This window comes from Gallus gallus, chromosome 4 (genome assembly GCF_016699485.2).
Source record: "Gallus gallus isolate bGalGal1 chromosome 4, bGalGal1.mat.broiler.GRCg7b, whole genome shotgun sequence".
In the NCBI taxonomy this organism is placed as follows: domain Eukaryota; kingdom Metazoa; phylum Chordata; class Aves; order Galliformes; family Phasianidae; genus Gallus; species Gallus gallus.
Window position 1 is genome coordinate 12468546 of NC_052535.1, and position 14493 is coordinate 12483038.

The 14493-nt window shown below is 38.2% G+C and overlaps 1 protein-coding gene across 3 annotated transcripts in view; it reads right to left on the reverse strand.

The window, feature by feature from the left end:
* Positions 1–656: 656 nt before the first annotated feature.
* ABCB7 (ATP binding cassette subfamily B member 7) overlaps positions 657–14493 on the reverse strand; it is a 47061-nt gene continuing 33224 nt past the window's right edge. For all 3 annotated transcript variants that reach the window (XM_015278590.4, XM_420301.8, XM_040700139.2), the window contains exons 9-16: positions 14041–14215; positions 13190–13347; positions 12478–12641; positions 12182–12311; positions 11378–11549; positions 8467–8570; positions 6802–6909; positions 657–4280 (exon numbers count right to left, since the gene is read on the reverse strand). In XM_015278590.4, coding sequence (XP_015134076.1) covers positions 4062–4280; positions 6802–6909; positions 8467–8570; positions 11378–11549; positions 12182–12311; positions 12478–12641; positions 13190–13347; positions 14041–14215 — 1230 coding nt within the window. In that variant the 3' untranslated portion in view covers positions 657–4061. The remainder of the gene's footprint in view (positions 4281–6801; positions 6910–8466; positions 8571–11377; positions 11550–12181; positions 12312–12477; positions 12642–13189; positions 13348–14040; positions 14216–14493) is intronic.

A 14493-nucleotide genomic window follows, 5' to 3' on the forward strand; every position in this document is an offset into this window, starting at 1 on the left:
TAAGAAAGAAACAGGCAAGCTTTTCAGCAACAACTTCCACCTCATCAGCATGCTGCATCTAACACAAGTGCCATTCATAGAGTCCTTACAGTTGGAAGTGACCACTGAGATCATCCATCCCAATCACCCACCTACCACCAATCCGGCCCACTGACCGCATCCCTCAGTGCCACACTGACCCTCTTCCTTAACACCTCCAGGGACGGTGACTCCACCACCTCACTGGGCAGCCTGTGTCGGTGCCTCACCTCTCTGAGTTCTTCCTAATATCCAACCCAAACCTCCATGGGCACAACTTGAGGCCTTCCCTACTACTGTTACTTGGGAGAAGAGGCCATCCCCCACTCCACCACAACCTCCTTGCAGGGAGTTGTAAAGAGATTTTGCAATTCAGTACACTGAAGTATGAAAGGCTATGAAGCCAAGGGGAACAGAATTTGTATGGTCTACACAAATTCACCCTTCTGATTGATTATCTGCAACTGTTTGCCTTACATTAACCCACACCCCTATAATCTGTTATCATTTTCACTGTCATTTCCAAGCACTGCAAACAATTGCCAATTGACTAAAAGGGTCAATTTGGAGCTTCCCTTTCTGGGTGGAAGAACCACACTTCCATAGCCGTTACTAAAATCATTTTACCAGGACAACCATTTCTATTCACAAAGATAAATCCTTTATTTAATGACAATTATCTACACACAGACAAACAACAGGAATCAAGGTAAGAAGTCTTCAATCAGGATTTTTACACCATATGATCTTAAGCTAGTTCTTTTTGTACTTGAATAGATATCAGCTTACTGTACAATATATATTTTACACTTCTGTTCCAAAAGGAAATTTGAACATAATTTAAAAATTGAATTTTAAGAGATTTGGTAACTACTAATCCATATAATAGCACTGTTGAGAGGAAACTGAGGGATCACCTGCAAGGAGTTATGAATTTCCATTTCTAACGACCAAAACAAAATTACCAATCTCCACCAACCATTAATTAGCTTCTCACCTGGAAGTAAGAACAGCCAAAAAAATGTATTGTCCTTAGAAGTTCACGCAAAGGAATTAAAATGAAATTGGTAAGTTTATGGTTAATAGATGACTACCCACTGCAAGAAGCAGTTCGTTTTTATGTTCATTTTTTCACAAACATTTCTTTTAGAAAGAGAGAATGAAAAAAATGAAGAAGGAAAAGCTGTTTTTTTTTCCTACTCTTAATATGCAAAGAAAGATCTTATAATGGGAGCAGACAACTTGAATTTTGAAAAACAAAACATCTAGAAGTCCAGGAACATTCCAAGAACGTGAAAAGCTTCTGTTTAGAAAAGCAATGTTCCAAGATGACAGAAAAGCAGGATTACCAAAATCCAGAGGTTATATCAGTTTCCTGTATGAAATTGTAAAGCTTTTTAAAGAAATGTCACATGCCATCTTGACAGTCAGAGAACTACAGTGAGTCTCCAAAGCCCACGACTCTCCCACCATTGTGTTCTAAATGCCTGCTTAGAATGGTGACATTTTAGAGCCATAGTGCATGAATGGAAATCCTATACAAAGAGGTCTGAGCAAAAGTTTTACTTTCTAGCAGACAAAAGATTCACCAAGTACTGCTACTACCGCCCTGGGCTGCCTGCTCACAAGCTAGACATGTCACTCACTGTTTTATTCTTGCCTCCATGTGATAGGATCATGCAAAACTGCCAACACCCAAGAATCCTCATCTGCCCATTTACAACTCTCTCCATGACTTTTTCTGCTCTTACGGGAAGTTTTCATCATTTAACTTGGGAATCAGAAGGAACTTCTTTTTTTTTAAAACCAGTAGTTTTTTTTTTTTTTTCCCACCATTTCTCGTGTGCTGTTACTAAATTTACAATAGGAGAACAGATTTTTGTAACCTGTGCCTTAAAAGCAGATAGACAAGCACATCACTCAAAGTTTTCAGGAAGTTTTCAGATATCTCCAAATCTCACTGCAAAACTCTTTCAAACAAGTGCTATGTGACTACCATCCTGTCTCAGGAAATGCCTTTGTTAAGAGCTTTGCTTAACGTTGGACAAGTGGCAGCACATGGGTTAGCACAAAAAGTGATGGCAGAGATAGGTAATGGCCTCACAGCTATAACAAACCCACTGCCAGTTTAAATAAAGCCTTGACCACTTCTAGTATTTACCATCTGATATCAGTCCTTATCCCCAACATGTAATACTAAAACTCCTGGTGTGCTTGCAGACTCCATCCCCAGTGATCACATAACACATTGGCCTTCTATAATCACTTGCTCACCTGAAAACTTACCTTCACTATCAAATTTGGCATTAAAATGGCTTTAGGTTCAGACTGTTTAGATAATGCTTGCTTTTGTGCTCTCTTCACTCAATTAAGAGACCATCTAAGCCCTGCCATACGTGAAACTGTCCATCAAGAAAAAGTAAAAAACTTCCTTCAGACCTCTGACATTTCTAAAACTTCACCTTTATAATCAACCATACTGCTGTGTTAGAAACTAAAAAGAAAAAACAGAGAGAAAAGTGGTGAAAATAAAATGATAAGTTACAAGAATTCTGACTGCCAATTCATTAACAAGGCTCCATTTTGCTTCTGGACTCCAAGGATGAAAATAGAAGTCCTTGCATTTTATACAATTTTCAAATTATTTTAAACTGCTGATTGATAACAGATTCTTTTCCCCCCCATCATTTTAATAGAGAGAAAATGAGTGACCAGCAGAAGAGGTAACAGAGGTTTCAGTTCCTTTAAGATGCTGTTCCTGTATTTGGTTTCAGAGGAGGGCTTAATACAAAAGAATAAACACAATTCAGAAATAAACTTCAAGCAGCATCAAATTCAGTGCTTTGCAAGTGCCCATACTGAGAAATTTTGCATAATTTTACTAACGCAGTTAAATGAATGTAATTATACTGGTATAATTTCCCAGAAAAAAAAGTAAGTTGTTTTTCAGCATCTAAGAGAAGGATTTTTATTTAAATTAAAAAAAAAAAGTGAAAAAGAAATTATACCAAAGTAGCTAGTGAAAAATAAATACAGTCAACATGCCTGGAGAGATAAGGCCTAAAACCACAATCCTGTAGCGTCCCACGAATCACAAAGACTGAGGCTTTCTTGACACTGAAGAAGTTCTGACTATTGAAATCTGGGGATGATTACAACACTTCCAACATTATCCAGGTCGTTTTCTCGCATCAGTAACAACAGAAACTCCTGACAGTTTTTATTGAGTGCCAGTCCCTCCCTAATGCCATGACTGAAATGAGAGACTACATTCTGCTTTGCCTACTAAAGCAGATGTTGAGGATAAAGAACCCTGATCTTGGTTGGATCAGGTTCTTTATCGTTTATCAGGGAAGGTTCAGGTTCTTTATATTTGCATACAATATTTCACGTTTTCCATGAAGTGACATGATATTTTGTCAATTCCAGATTTTTGACAGCTCTTAAAAACACCAAATTCTCTTTCGAAAGAATACATTTCCCGATAGTCTAGTAGTACAGAAGGTGTTTTCTGAGGTGGATTATCCCAGTGCTTTGGCTCCTAATAAAAACTCTGAATATTTTGTTGATGCTTTTCTTATTCTTTACAGGAAAGATTCCCAACTAGACCACCACTCAAGAACTTAAACTGCATCTTCTTCAGTAGCAACTGAGTTCAACTTAGCCCAATTAAAACATGACATTTGTCAATCAGTGACAATAAGAAATAATGTAAATCAAGGACAAGTCTGTTTGCAATTTAATAATCCATCCTGAGAATTTACCAATGCCTACAATTTGCCATAAAATACACTCTTATTTGAGAAGTCCAAAGTTTATGAAAAACCTTAGCTCTTGCAGATGCCAATGAATATTAGTTCTGTAAAGATGCAGAATTATAACTCCTTTGGTGGAAATTATGCCCCTCAGAGTAACTGTAAAAACCAAAAACTGCAAAACCCAGAAGGTTTTTGAACGGTGACTTAAAACACCAAACAAGAGCCGCATGTCACTGTTATCTTGCATATTGGAACTCGGTAGAAAAGATTAATCCAGAATCATACTTAGCATGAACAGTTTCCACAGCCTTTCACACTATTGATAATTTCTTCTTGCAGTTTCTTCCTTTCCTCCTCTTTGGACATCTGGTTATTTCTCTCTCCCCAGTTTCGATCATTATGACTATTTAGTACTTTGCTGCTCTGCGTATGCCACATTTCATAATAGAGAGTGCTAGGACTTGCAAGAAGATCTGCATGTCTACCACGTTCCACAACTTTACCCTGCAAAAGAATGGGAGTGAATGAGTAACAATATTACCAGACCTTCAGGAATACAAAATGCTGCCAACATTTGGGCCAAAATTTTACAATTCTTAATTAGGAGAAGTAAGGACAGCAATGAAAAGCTGAATGTGTGTACACTGAAATGCATGTTGTTGTGCTGTGTGCTGAAAACAAGGAGCTGTGTTCTTTTCAAGCAGGAATGTAGATGTCTTCTGTACACCAGGACAAAATTTAAAGCCCACCAGCATGAGAAAGTTTGCTATCTAAACTGAAAGAGCTATTTAAAAAAGGCACAGAACACTGTAAGAGGAACAATGTGATAAACCGCTACCACAAAAAGGCTCAGGAACCTAACAAAATAAACAGGTAATTGTCTTTGCTTAGTTAGAAATAAGCTACATTGAGAAGCAAAGAGAAAAGAGCATGCAGAGTGGGAATTGTACTAATAAACAGAAAGCATTTAAAATCAAATCCTAGAGACAACTGGCATAAATGGTGCTTTTAGATGGGTGCTCAGTTACTTCTGTCATTTAAGTGCCATCATGAAAACTGTGTGCATTTAGTTCATCTGTGCTCTTTGTTTTGAAGAGCAAAGCTGATTTATTGACTATCATCACAGAAATGGGAAGGAAGAGTTGGGGAAAATTCAAATCCTACAGACATTGAAGCAACAGCGTTCTTCAGGAAAAAAAACCCCAACCCCACTAATCTGACTCTCATCTCTCTGGTTTGAAAGATACATTTACATTTGCTGACTTCAGATTAAAATAATGTATTCGTTCTCTAGCTATTCTTTCTTTTGGGAAAAGACAGCTACATGGATTTTGTATTAGTTCCAAATTCTGATTTACAATTAAATCTACCTCCTTGTGACAGCTGCTGATGAACATGCTGGGAAACAAAATTGGGTCTTGTCACTTTTATTACTAGTCATGCTGGTGGAATCTGAACAAATACACACTTGACCAACATAACTACAGAATTTATTTAAAAAATGGAGTGGCTAATTTAGAGAGTTCACTGTAGCAGAGACTGGGCTTTTGAATGATTATTATTTTTTTTAATAAATCTTGAACAATCACTAGAAATTCATCTCCTCCATTCGACTTTGCAGCATAAAGATCAATATCATTAGTAGTGTTTGTTTACTCACTTAAGAACGATTCTGATTTTATCTAGGCAAAGATGCTCAAACTGTAATGCCATATTTGCACAGCTAAGCAAAAAAAGCTGTGATCACCTCGTCACCTCATTTCAGTCATTGAATGAGCACAGCACTTGTCCATCAAGCTGGGGCAAGAGGCAACTTTCTGCTGAGCACCAGTGCTGCCTCCTGAGGCACTGTCAACTGGAAAAGTAATGCATCACACTGCCTTACTCAACTACAAGCTCTATTACACTAAAATCATTCATGAAAGTGAGCACCCTAGCTGTTTTACAGCTCTAGGTTGTGCTTTTATTTTTAATTTAACAGTTACAGGGTAGCACAAAACACATTCTTCAGAAGCTGTGAAAAACTTGCATTGAAAACAAAAAGTTGCAGACTGCCTTGTTACATGCTAAAACACATTCGCAAGATGTAGTAACGTGCAGTTACACCAAGGATACACCTTAGAAAAAGATCTTTCAGCAACACCCGAAGTGGAAAAAGCAAACTGAAAAAGTATTATAAATGAGTTCCACTACTTCTCTTTAAGATCCACATAAAGCTGAGGTTTGTACAGCAAAGATAATCACAAATGTGACCATCGCATAACATTTTGTTCTAATTCTCCATGAAATCATCAAGCATATATATAGCATCTGAAATAAAAGAACGCAGAATATATCCTTTATATATCTATATCCAGCTACAGGCAACTGAAGAAAATGAACATAGGACAGAGTGAATATAAAGCAAAGGCTCAACAGTGATATTAGTAAATCAAATACTGAAACTTTTCACAGAATGAAAGCATACAGGAAAGGAATAATTACAGTTTTCTGCAGGAACAATAGAGAACGGGGTTGAGATTTGCAACAATTAGATTGAACAATCCTACAACAGCTTTATCTGCACGCAAACAGAACACATAGGACTCTTTTGCCCTTGAAATGAAAAAAATAATGGATGTATTTGAAAAAAATGGCACTCACTGAGTAATGAGAATAAAGCATGAATTGGTTTCATAATGTGTTCCCCAATCTGACAGCAGCACATAAGAAATCTGATTAGAAATACCTAACATTAAGCCAGGCCCAAAGCATCAAGTGAAATTTGCCAGAACCCACATAAAGAACACGTAGCTAAAATGCAAATGAAGCAAAAATGCATACAACGTACAAGAGCTGAACGTGTAAGTTACTATAACTGAAACTGTCAGTTGCAAAGAGAGCTGGATTTTCCTAACATGGCTCATCTCCACAGAAAGAATTTTCAGTAGCTTGGTGGAGGGTTGGTATTTCAGAATGGACACAGACTCTCTAAAATGAACGCTGAGATTATGTGGGGAATGACAGTTTCCAGCACGAGCCTCACCTTATCCAGCACAAGGATTTCATCTGCATCAACCACTGTTGACAGCCGGTGGGCAATGAAAACTGATGTTCGGTGTCTCACCATATCCCTCATAGCACTGAGAATATTCTGTAAGATTAAAATACAGACATACTTTTACACGCTCCTAGGCTGTACAGAAGAAATAAAATCTGGAAATATACAAGTTATTGAAAATGAACATTGAGAAATTCCTCGAATACATCCAATGCTACACCGTAACAATAAGAAACAGCTAAAGGTTTACCTACAGAAGAAAGAGTCCAAGCACAAAATAAAGTCTAATATAGTCCTCATATGTGGAGAATAGAAGGGGAAGAGAAAAAAAAGCTTTCATTCACAGAAAAAACATGCAGATATCCCATGGTACAAAGCTTTACTTGATTTCAGGAAAAACTCCCCTGTGTCGCCATGCTATGAAACCAACATAATCAGCAGTAAGGACATAGAAATAATAATAAAAACGACTTTCCAATTAAGGAAAGTTAAAGAAAAAAACCCTCTCAAAACCATGTCAACATACATACACCTCAGGACTGCTCAACTGTGTTCCTTTCTAAACTGCACTCAGATGTGAGCAGCACCAACTGGGGAGTTTGTGTCCCCACTACAGTAAGTGAAATGCTCACTTATTCCTGACAAAGGCAAGCATTTTGCAGGGAAAACATTCCAATTGAAATGAAAATGATTCATTTTCATTTGCTGCCTTTAAAGTGCAGCTCTGCTGCGAAGCTTTCAGCTTTATGATTCTTGCCATAAACATGGGAAAATGAAAGAGAAAGAATCAAGCAGAATTGCATATGTTACGAATGTTTCTCATCCAATGAGGAAGCTGTGCTATATTTGACTGAGGTACTGTATAGGTGTACAGTTAGTACTCTGATTTCCTTACACCTGGAAAATGAAAGTAATTTAGTGATTATACGTCAATAAATTCGCTCAATAATTTGCATAAGTGAACACAAACACAGCTCCAGCTCGAGTTTCTGATGACAGTTTGTGAAATTACTGCTGGTGCTGAGAGTTGTGCGTTTAAGCAAAGATACAGTTATGAAGCCTGATGCAGTTACTGTGGTAGTGTCATGACATCCATGTCACAACACTCTGATGTTTCACAGCCCTTCCTGTGAAATGAATACAAATTAATACCAGCGCTGCAGGTTACGCCTACCTGATTTGCATCTCAGAAAGATGCTGCACAACAAACAAGAGTTTCTGCTCCGCACTACGTCACTATTATTTATAAGATGTTTTTACTGAATGCTAAACATCATCTGAACACCTTTTAACGTGAACTGGAAAGCTTTACACATAGTCTACAGCAGCACTGGGTATTCATAACGGCATTGAGAAAGGAATGCTCAATGGTGAATAGGACTTCAACAGTATAAAACAGAAGGTATATCCAGAGACAGAGCCGATACCCTTTCACTATGTCTCTAGGTGGGCAGAGACACAGAACCTCTGCTCTGGCCTTTAAGAAAAGGTCTAAGCATAGGATCTCTTCATAACAACCCTAGGAAAACAAATTTCAGCAATCTGACAATAAGAACAGAATTCTTTCCGAGAGGGAACAAACAAGGGAAAAGCATCAGAATCAGACATCATTACACCACTTAAGCTTTATATTTCTTTACCCCAATTTACCTCTTCTGTAATTGAATCTAAAGATGATGTCGCTTCATCATAGAGAAAAATATGTGGCTCCTTTAACATTGCTCTAGCAATTGCAACTCTCTGCTTTTCTCCTCCTAAATAAAGTGGGGAGAGGGAAGGAAGAGGAAAAAAGATGACGTTATAACTGTGACCTGCAGGATATTCCAGATTCAACAGCAAACGATGACTGTTTTGTTTTGTTTAATTTTTTCAGAATAGATCATAGTTGCTACTGATGAAGGTCTGTGCATAGGTTATGTAAGATAACACACAAGTTCTTGCTCTGGTAAATCTAAAGTGATTCAGCATTACTTACAGTTTTAGAAAAGAACATTAGACTTTCATACATGCTACAGGGCAAAAGCCTCATGCAGGTAGCGAATGATGGCAGTGCATGGTAACTTACTCCACACAGCAATGGGCATGCACTCATTTGCCTGCTCTAGGCTAATGCCTCATGCATCACATGAGCATATATACATCCTGTTCTCCCTCACAAATCAACCTCCATTCGTGCCTGCTGTGTTCTATTCCACGCACCTTGGACATGTATTTTTGACTCCTTCAGTTCTCTCCTTGAAGTTTATCTAACTTTCTAGTCCTCTATGGCCAAACCCAACAGCCTTAACAAGCAAATTTCCATTTAGGAACACAATTAAAGCAGTACTGAAAACCACCTTCATTATGCAATCTACCGCCTTTTGGGGTTTTGATGTGACCAATTTTCAGACTTGTTTCCTTCCTTCACAGCTCTTACAGACAATGTTTACCCAAGAATAACTCGGGACAAGTTTCACAGACAGGAAAACAGGTGCATCTGAGAACTTAAAATCTGCTAAACATTTGGTATGCAATACAAACATTCACATTCATGCGCTTGTCCTCCATTGTTTCATTCAAGACTGTGAAATATTCCATTTAATATAATTACATTCTTGTTAATGCTCCATACCTATTAGGAGAGAACATGCTTTAACAAACCATTTAAAAGGCTGATAATAATCCCGCAGTTCAAATTTTATCTGGCTTCAGCAGAACTCAGTAGCAAATAGAACTGTACAATTTGCTCAGTCTATTTTAATATGCTCTCTCTCTTTTAAAGCATAGATATTGACAAGCTGTGAGTTTTAAGCATGATTGAAAGTCACACAATGATAACAAAATCCAAGGTCTTTCTTTACATTAACAGAATACAGACTTGTTTCACGTTCTTCTCCATTCACATTCAGGACTGCTGCAGTGTTTTGTTTTGCTCACAAAGTCAGAGTTTTGCGTTTGGGATTGCTACAGCTCTATCTACTAAAAAACACTGGAATGCATTCTACTTGAAGAAGCCCAAGCTACTATTTCAATGTAAACCACAAGACATTCCGAACATGTAGTTGGTCAAATCTTCTAGAAATTACTGCTTTTGGTAAGGCAGCAGGACAAACCTTTCATCATTATCACTGTCCTCTGCAGTTCAGCCAGAACCTATTTTATATCTTCTACTCACTCATCCTGATTTGCGCTTCATATTTTATTTCCCTTCTAACCTTCTCCATATTTCCTTTGTACAGATGCGCATGCTTTCTCCTGCACATACATTCTGGATACAGAATGTAACCTCCGATCCTGCTTCAAAGAGACAAAGACTCCACCAGCTTCATTGTAAGAAAAAGACACAGAACTTGCTGTCTTTGCAAGAGGAGGCATTACTGTCAGACCCTGCTCTGCTCCTGAGCCCCTGCCTCTGAGCCCACCATGCCTAAGCAGCCCCATATCCCCTGAAGAGCCAGCATTGTTCCTGAAAAACCTCAGTACCTTGGAATGCCCAAACTCATTGAGGCAGACCTGATCCATCTTCTCTGTAGGGCCATACCTCATTCCCGACAGAGCAGAACAGTCTCACACCACTGCTCCATCCTACGTGCAAATGGAAAAAGCTGACCCTTACACTGTGTCTCAAGGTGGAAGAAAATTAACCAGCTCTGCCACGCAAGCTTACATGTTCGCCATGAAGTAAGGCTGTGTACTTAGGAGTTATTTAGAGACACATTCTACATGCCACCAGAGCAACGTGGCCTCTCCTCAGGCAATATCTGCTAAGTTTCTACTCCCTGCACACAACTCAGCAACATGCGATCCTGTCAAAATCCTCCCAAACATTTTGGGTGAACTCACAGTTACCTAAAAAAACTTCAAGTATGTTTAAAAAAACCAACAAAGCAAAGCCAGGTTGTGATACTGTTGTTCTATACCAGACGGTTATGCTACTTTATATGGTGCATACGCAGCTACAGAGGAATTGGACAACCTAAACTTCACAACTAAGGTTGCATCATATCAATCCATAGCTTGCAAATACACAGACATTTCCATGTTGTTTCAGATACACTTCAGAACAATAAAACACGAAGGCACTTCCACTGTTAACAGGCTGCAAAACTATGTTTCAACAGCAACATATCCCACAGCATTAATGTCAACAGCAGAAGTAAAAAAAAAAAAGAAAATCTAACTTTCAGCTGCTAGAAGTTTCAATTTAAGAATTCAAATGGGTAAGGTCTATCCACTTAGATAAGCCTTTCACATGCAAAGCACACAAAGTTCCCAATTCTATTTGCACGCATTTGTCAACGGTTTACTATCCAAACACATTATAAGACTGGTCCTTTTTTGCTTAGATGCATCTACATGCTTACATATCAACTCATTTAACACTATCCCCTGAAAATGCCTTCTTTTAAGTATCTTGTAGACTACAGTTGCCCAAACCACGGATTTTTGTATTAATGTTTAGCTCTGTGTTCATATTATTATGTAAATAAGCTAAAAGCAGCTTTGACTGACGAATAAGTTATGCATTGACCTTGGAGGTAACAGAAGGGATGCAAATGAGCATGCACACTAAATGACCTACCAGAAAGCTTGAGTCCTCGTTCACCAACCTGTGTGTTGTAACCATTAGGCATTCGAAGGATAGCATCATGGATTCCTGCAAACTTTGCTACCGCATATACCTCTTCTGGTGTAGCACTGATATTTCCATAGAGCAGATTGTAATAGATTGTATTATGGAACAGAACAGCATCCTACAATACGGAAAAAGCATTTTAAACAAGAAATCATGAATGATAGTTCAAAAAACATCCCAAATCCATGAAAGAAGTACACACAGAGTAATTTGTACTTTTCCACAAAGCCTAATGAAATTTTGGGGGAAATTTCCAGCTTTAAGAAGCTTAAGCTCATTTCTGAAATTGGGTCCATATAACGATGCACAGAAAAATGTTGTAATATTTCCAGAAGAAAAAAGAAAGAAGCACAGGAACTTTCAAAGGAACTAGACAATACCACTGCATTAGTACTGTGAGAATTACCAACATGATAGGCTATTTGGGAAGAATAATCATAGAATCATAGAATGGCCCGGGTTGAAAAGGACCTAAAAGATCACTTAGTTTCAACCCCCGTGCCATGGACAGGGTTGCCAACTACTAGACCAGGCTGCCCAGAGCCACATCCAGCCTGGCCTTGAATGCCTCCTGGGATGGGGCATCCACAGCCTCTCTGGGCAACCTGTTCCAGTGCGTCACCACCCTCTGTGTGGAAAAACTTCCTCCTAATACCTAATCTAAATCTCCCATCTTAGTTTAAAACCACTTCCCCTTGTCCTGTCACTATCAAGCCAGGTAAACAGTCGTTCCCACAAAAGATGTTATACCTGAGGTACAACTCCTATTGCCTTTCTTAGACTTTCCAAACTGACATCTTGTATGTTCTGTCCAGCAACATAGATGTTTCCTTTCTGGGGTTCATAGAAACGAAACAGTAATCTCACAATTGTGCTTTTCCTGAAATCGAAAAGGATTGAAGCTGATGTTACGCTCCGTGTTTGTCACTTACAGTCTCCAATCAAAACACTGCCGCAAACAGAAATAAAGATCAAAACAAGAACACACACATTTAAAAAAACGCCAATCAATGATGCAGAATTTCGTATTTAGTCCATTTACCCACCCTGACCCACTACCTCCTACAATGGCCACTTTCTTTCCCGCAGGAACTTCAAAAGACACTCCAGCAAGGATTTTCTGCCCCTCAAGGTATTCAAAATGCACATTATCAAAGGCGATAGTAGCCGTCTGTGGTGTGATCTGCAGGGGTGGAGCCAGTTCTTTGTCCTATTAAAAGAAGAGTGCTGCTTTATATGCTGCCCAGGAAGTATCTCAAGCAGTTCAACAAGCTCAACTAACAGTCAATCTTCTAGCTTAGAAAAAGGCAAACACTCTAACTTAGATATGTTTAAAGTAATTATATTCAGCCACGAAAGTAATATTGGTTTGCTCCTCCTTTTCTCCAAAGAAGGCAACAGTTTATGTTGTAAACACTGCTTCACAGCTTCTTCTGCAGTAATAAATTCTGCATCATTAATTACAAATAAAAATGTAAGCACAATGCATGAATACTTAAATTAAAAAGAAAACCCAGTACAAACACAGCTTTCACAAAGCAACTTTTGATGTCACTAAAAGGTTCTGCAAGAAAAAAAAAGCAGCTGCTATAGCAGTAGCTGCACTTAAAGAGGATACAGAACAGAATCCTTCCACAACATCTTTCTTGAATAGAAATTAAACCTGAAAGGTAACAAACAGGGTGAAACGACAGTCTTGCTAGAAAACACCCCTGTTACACATCCATATACTTTAAAGCAGAAGCAGCTGCTACTTACTTTGATTTTGGTATCTACGCTGAGAAGGGTAAACAAGGTATTCATATCAATAAGGGCCTGTCTTGTCTCTCTGTATACTGTTCCCAGGAAGTTTAGGGGAAGAGAAAGCTGGAACAGCAGTCCATTCACCATTACTAGATCTCCAACAGACAGGCTGCCTTAAGACAAAATGGATATGAGAGAACAAGGAGATGTGAAGGGTTATTTGTTAGGAAGCACCACAGTATTTCTGAAGGAGATCAAGTCTATTTCCTTTTATCCCATTTCTAAAACCAGTTTGGATAGTAAACAAAATCTCCATATAAGATCAGATTTTACACTGGAAGGTTCCTGAAAGAAATGGCAATATTTGTGTGGATTTCACCAGAAAAGCTAAAATATCACCTGGAAAATAAGACAAACAGCATTTCAGGAAACTCATGGAAAGATACACGATTGCAAAGTTGTAAATTCCACAGTGGGAAACAGTCTTAAATAAGTTAAAAGTCTGGGGAGGGAAGGAATTAGTAAAAAGAAAGGCCCCTTATAGAAATTAAACTGTTTCCCCAATTAAGTATTTTTACTCACAGAATTTTCTTTCAAAATTCTTCAATGGAAACTTGCCTAAGTTTCATTTTATTAGGATACATAAGATATCCTAAGATATATACAGTAACCATCATGATTTTGTTGAAAATGTTTTAAAAGTTTGGCAATTAGAGGAAGAACTATTAATGCTTCAAGAAGCTCCAACACTCTCAAGAAACAAAACTCTTGAAATGAACTGTCACATCAAATATAGATTAACTAACATCTCTATTATGGACTAAGGTAAAAGCAAATCAATTTTAACTTACAGACAGGCCATTTACCTGCAACAATGCCTTGGCTAGCAAGTACCATGATGGCCGTTAAACCAACGCTAAATATAGCACTTTGTCCAAAGTTCAGGAGAGCTAAAGTAGAGGTAGTCTTCAATGAGGCATTTTCATACATCTTCAAGAATCCATCATACCGCTGGGCCTCATATTTTTCATTATTGAAATACTGTAACATACCCAAAAATAATAAATGTGACATTATCAAATCAGACTGCATTTAGCATCGAAGCCAAACATCAGCTGCTACTCTGTACTAAAAAGAAAGTTTAGGTCCTGCATGGACTAGAACATCCTTGTTACTGTGACAATGGCAAAGTTTTGAGAACAGTAGTTCTCACACTATTGCTTTCTTCTTCTGTCTAGTTCTCGTTCTCCAATTAACAGTGTGAAATCAGCATAGGCATGCTCAGTTTCAAAACTTTGCACATGATTTTTTAAGTGAAG